The sequence below is a fragment of the Arachis duranensis genome, chromosome 1 (genome assembly GCF_000817695.3).
Source record: "Arachis duranensis cultivar V14167 chromosome 1, aradu.V14167.gnm2.J7QH, whole genome shotgun sequence".
Taxonomy (NCBI): Eukaryota; Viridiplantae; Streptophyta; class Magnoliopsida; order Fabales; family Fabaceae; genus Arachis; species Arachis duranensis.
In genome coordinates, this window is record NC_029772.3 from 70,218,889 (window position 1) to 70,224,913 (window position 6,025).

Here is a 6,025-nt window from a genome sequence, read left to right on the forward strand (position 1 = left end):
TCATTTTTTCCTTCAGAATAAGCCACGTCCTTGCTAGTAGGCTCCAAGCTCTTAATTAGCAGATTCACCCTTTCACGGCATTTGTTCTAGGCCTTCTCATTTTCATAGGCTTGCTTTCAAGCCTCTTTATATGACCTGACCATCATTCTGGACATATTGGAGAACTCATTCAAAACATCCTTGATAGTTTCAGAAAAAATGAGAAGATTCAGGAGGAAGACTTTCACTTTTGCTATCAGAAATCATTGATGCCGTTGAACTCTTGTCCTTTTCCCCTTTAATAGAATCGGGAACTCCTTCGCCTTTGATGGTTGAGACCCTGTTCTCAATTGGCTCATTGTTGAGATCCACATTAAAATGCTCAAAGATGCAAGTCAGAAACATACCATATGGCAAATTTGATTTTTTATCACTACGGACACAATCCCACATGTGTCTAACCATAAGATATACAAAGGAAATTGAAGCAGAATTTAGAATAGCAAACAGTACAAGGGTATCACAAACAGTAACCCTCTGGTAAGAACCACTTTGAGGTAATAAAATATGAGTGATGATACGGTAAAGCAAGGCTCGCACAGGTCCGAGAGTCTTGAAGGTCAGAGTTGTGCCATCAAGAGCAGAAAAATTTTCACGCACACGAGTAAGAGATAGTGAGGCTGGTTCAATGGTAAAAAAATGAAAATAAAAAAAGGAGAAAAGAAAGAAAAAAGAAAAAAACTTAAAAATGAAAAAGAAAAAGGCCATTAATATGGTCAAAATTGACTTTATGAGGGTAATTAATTTTTCCTAAGTCAAGTTTATCTAGTAAATAATATATATTATATTACCATTGGTTTATTTTCTGACTAGAGACTTTTTGAGCCAGAAATTCACTTTTAGTGATGCTTTTGCGTGCACCGAGAAAAACTCTTGTAACAAAAAATTTCGAAACCAGTGGAAAAAATAATTCCTACCTTGATAATTGTGACCCAAGATTAATATTAACCATTCATTTATGATTTATTTCTTAAAGAATAAATCTTAGGCATTAATTATTTTAGCACACGGTAAAATTTACTCCGAAATAAATTTCTGACTAGTATTTCGCAAACGACTCCTAGATACCCGAAATCTTCTTACTTGCCACCCAAGTAACTTGGAGACTATCTCAGCCTTTCACCCTCTCTGCTGTGTTTTTAACCTCAAGTAACTAACTGCGGTTTAACCATGGATAAGCTCGCCATGCAAGCGCTGAACAAGCTTCCTCGTTTTCATGCCCCTTCATTAAATTCCAGCCCTTGACCATGAAAATTTCAGCCTTTTACCATCATAACTTCAGAAAGACTTTGATTTTTTATTTAAGAAAGCATTTACCAAAAAATTCACAAAACACTTTACACATTTTTACACTCTTTTGACCAAAGTCTTGAGAGAGAGAGAGAGAGAAAGAGAGAAACTTCTGCACACAATACTTGCATTTTCAGCTCCTTATATCACCATTCATACACTATTCTTCAAGTGTTCTTCAAGGACTCAAACTATACAAGCACAAACTCTTGTCCGTTCTCGCCAATCTTTGCGTTTATACCGAATTCGGCTAAGTAAACTCTTGTTCTTTCTCCTTTTCTTTTTCTTTTAAAAAGAAACAGTAACCATGATGAATCTTTACTCTCCTTCATGTATATAGGACTCTTCTTAAAGCACCCATGGAGCACGCCTAAGGACTTAAGGAGTTTCAAGCTCATAGTGGTTGAATTTCGACGTTTTTGCGACACTTTCGGCCAAAAATGAAACTGCACCATCACCATCTGTACTTCTATCCTTGTGTGCACGTTTTCTAGTGTGTGAAAGGTTTAAGAACTTAATTTAATAAGAGGTAAGGGTTAGGATTAGTTAGAGTATGGTTGTGTTTGTTTTCAGTGCTTATGTAAGCCATTTTGTGGTAATTTTGTGCTTAATTTTTATTTCTAAAAATTTAGTGATACTTCTTTGTTTTTGGACTGTTATTTGAGTGATATATGAAGCTATTTGCCTCTAAAAAATGTATGGGATAGTAAAAAATTAATGGAGCACTTGGAATTTAAGTTTCAAGCCTTAAAAGTCACTAAAAGTGGATAAAAATGAAAAACTGCACCCCTGAAAATCCATCCACTAAATGATCATGAAATTCACATGTATAATGGTTAAAAAGAGGTTAGAAAACTGATTTTTAATCCTATGAAACAAAGATGTAAAAGTAAAAAGGGTGTTATGATCATTTTTGGGTAAAAGAGAGTTAAAAATATAATTTAAATGAAAAATAAGTAAAATTCTGAACTTAGTATCAATAGGGATAAGATAGTAATTAGATAAATTACTTGAGTCAAAATTATAATTATAATAAAGTTTTGGGTCTAAATTAAAGTTTTAGTAAAAGTTAGAAGTAAAACGGTAAAAAGTGGTAACTAGAATAAGTAAATAAATTAATAAAAGGTGAAATGATCTTTTAGGTCCCTAAGGGTAGAATTGACATTAATTAGAAGTTTCATAGATAATTTGGTCATAGAAAAATATTAGGATTAATCCGGTAACATTTTGACGCTAAATTTGGTTAAATGATAAACTAGAGTACTTAGGGACATATTAGTAATTTTAGGCATAAAATCCAAATTAAAAATTAGTATTTAATTTAATGAAGGGTAAGAAGGTCTTTTAGGAAAAATATGACAATAAAATGGTGAAGTACACTAGTGGTGAAAGTGGCAATAAAAGCCTAAAGAAAACTAGAAAAATGAAGTTATGTACAAAAAGGGTAAAATTGGAAATGTACAAAAATTTCAAGAACAAAATGGTAAAATGTGACATGGCTGAGATATTTTAAGAAAGGACCGGGCACAAATTTTATTTAAAAAGAAAGGCAGAGAAGTCCCTTAGAGATAAAGTTTATTGAGATGTGCTACAGAAAAAGAACCGTAAACCCTAAGGTGCTAGAGGTTGTTTGGAGGCGGGTATTTACCCATTGATTGCTAAAACTATGTTTCCCCTTTGTGCGTATATTATGGCGTCAAGCTTTGCGATGATTGTCTGTTGTGACAGACTGGTGGTATGCTTAACCACATCGATACGTATACACGGACGGACGCAATTGGGAAACCATATCTAGGACTAGTTACTAGGTAACATCGGGTTGCGAGTAGTCAACCGACGGATGAGCTCATGGCCTGCATAGGACTAGGCATGCATCATACTTGTTGGCTGCATTCTCTATGTTTATGATTGCTTACTTGTACTTGTGATTTATTTTGTCTCTGCTTCTTGTATTCCGTGCTTGGTTACTATTCTACTTTACACTTGTGCTTGCACTTGTTTGTGTGACTTACCGACCTTACTGCATGAAGTCTTAGACTTAGGCTGCGGAACCCCTTAGGTTTTCTTGTGTAGTACCCAACTGGGAACCTTAGGTTCTCACCCCTTACTTCCCCATTCTGTAGATGCAAACCGGTAAGGTCTTCTTTGAGTTTCCAGTCTTGGGACTACCGAGCAGCAGTAGCATTACCGGAGGGTTAGAGCAACTTTTTTTACTTTCACACAGCACTTCTGTGTATCTTCAGCTACCAAGGATCGATGACTAGCAGTAGTTATAATAGTAGCAGTGGTAGTAGTTGTCTTTGCCCTCGCTTTGTATAGACTTTTAGAGTGCTAGATGCTTTTGTAAATACCTATATAAACAAGTTAGAATAGGTCCCAGACTATAGTGACTCTTGTGAGTCGAGGCCTGTTAGTATAAATATGGAGTCTGTAAATATTTTCATGAATAAGCAACGACGTAACTTGGTGTGAATTATGAGGTACTAAATGAGCCTTCGGGCATATATGTATGATAATACTACATTTTTTGTTTTTTTCTCTGCAACATATATATATATATATAAGGTCTAGAGTCTCTAGGAAAAGTCGTGTAGTAACGCCTGGGGGCTAGCATTGGTTATGACGTGCAAGAATCTATGTCATTACAAATAGTATCAGAGTAGTTCGTCCTTGGTAAAGCCTGGGAATGGATAGACCATGCTTCACCGCATGCTCTGCTTGTGTATTTCCATGCTGCTAGGGTATCTCTAATGATACATTTTGCATGATGGTCTGTGAGCATTCATTTTGTAAATGTTAGCACTTAAATTGGATATGTAAGACTGATCACCTTAATGTTGATTGTTTGGTGTTAACAAGACGTCAATGTCTGCAAACAGGCGCAGCCCCGGTCAATCGAGTTTGAGTCTCGAGCCGGCATTTGACCCGACCACCTTGTTAGAATCTATGAACGCGATGGCTACAGCTATGCACGATTCCATTGCAGCAACTAATAGAGCGGTGGAAAGAATGGAACGACAGCAGGGGAACGATAATGGGAATAGTCATGGAAATGGAAATGGATTGGGAAACAGCGTACCCGAAGGGGATAGGCTAATGACTTTGGCATCTTTCCTTAAAGTTAATCCGCACAATTTCTCTGGAACCATCAACCCGACCAGGGCAGATGATTGGTTTCATGCCATGGAACGGGCTATGCAGGTGCAACATGTCCCTAGAGGACAACAAGTGGAGTTCGCCACTTACATGCTGAAGGGGGATGCACAACGTTGGTGGCAGGAAGTGAGCCAGTTGTTGGGACAAGGAGGCGTTGATATCACTTGGGCTGACTTTCGCACTGAGTTTTACAAGAAGTATTTTCCTCCATCCCCCCGCACTGCCAACGGGTTGGAATTGCTGTAGTTGAGGAAGGAAAGCATGACGGTGGCTGAGTACACCCGGATATTCGAGGACTTGTGCCGATTTTCGAATGTGCGCCAGGGAAATCTTGCAGAATATGAGGAGTGGAACTGTATTAAGTATGAGGAAGGTCTTAGAGAGGAGCTGTTAGCCTTAGTGGGTCCAATGCAGATCAGGAACTTTGCTGAATTAGTCAATAAGAGTCAACTGGCAGAGGAATATTCAAAGAAGTTGGCAGTTGCATGAGCAAATCTTCGAGAGGCTGCACAACAAAGTTTTGATCAAAGACTAGCCTATGAGGGTAGAGATTTCAAATCTAATGTACAGCAATAGCACCAACATGAAGGCGACTTTCCCATTCGTTTCAACGGTAGTAACAATAATCATGACCTAGGATGGGTACAGAGAGAACAACCTCAGCAAACTCAGGATGGCTTCATATGCCCGAAGTGTGGGAAAAATCATGGTGGGAGGCCCTGCTTGTTTGGTACAAATATATGTTACTACTGCAATAATGAGGGACTTCTGGTAAGGGACTGCCGTAAGAGGATTTCAGATAGGGCCTCTAGACCACATCCCTAGGGCAGAGTTTTACTGTGACTACTAACAAGTGCCACTAGATCTGGTCATTTCGCTTGAGGTGAGTGTTACGCTAATTAAGAACCATAACCATAACACAAGACATAAATGTCCTTATAATTCCTTGTGCATAACTGAAATTTTGAGGGCAATTTTTTTAAGGAGGGTAAAGTGTAAGAACCCGGTTTTTGGTAACAGACTTTTCTGGCTATTACCAAATTTATTTCGCAAAATTCCAAACCACGGCTCAACAAGAAATAGTGAGGCTGGCCCAATGGTAAAAAAAAATGAAAATAAAAAAAAGAGAAAAGAAAGAAATATAAAATTAAAAAGAAAAAGGCCATTAATATGGTCAAAATTGACTTTATAATGGTAATTAATTCCCCTTAAGACAAGTTTGACTAGTAAATAATAGATATTATATTACCATTGGTTTATTTTCTCACTAAAGACTTTTTGAGCCAGAAATTCACTTTTAGTGACGGTTTTGCATGCGTCGAGAAAAACTCTTGTAACCGAAAATTTTGACACCAGTGGTAAAAGTAATTCCTACCTTGATATTTGTGTCCCAAGATTAATATTAGCAACTCATTTATGATTTATTTCTTTAATAATAAATCTTAGCCATTAATTATTTTACCACATGGTAAAATTTACTCTGAAACGAATTTCTGACTAGTATTCCGCAAGTAACTTGTCTCTCCTTCTCAGCCTTTGG

The 6,025-nt window shown here is 37.2% G+C and overlaps 1 protein-coding gene across 1 annotated transcript; it reads left to right on the forward strand.

Annotated features, from left to right (window-relative positions):
- The first annotated feature begins 4,194 nt into the window (after window positions 1-4,194).
- On the forward strand, window positions 4,195-4,731 carry LOC107494817 (uncharacterized). The gene has a single exon (XM_016115856.1). It carries the CDS (start codon window positions 4,195-4,197, stop codon window positions 4,729-4,731), a length of 537 nt encoding a protein of 178 aa, XP_015971342.1.
- Window positions 4,732-6,025: the final 1,294 nt, after the last annotated feature.

Coding starts and splice junctions, on each gene's coding strand:
- LOC107494817 (XM_016115856.1), top strand. CDS start 4,195: ATGTCTGCAAACAGGCGCAGCCCCGGTCAATCGAGTTTGAGTCTCGAG.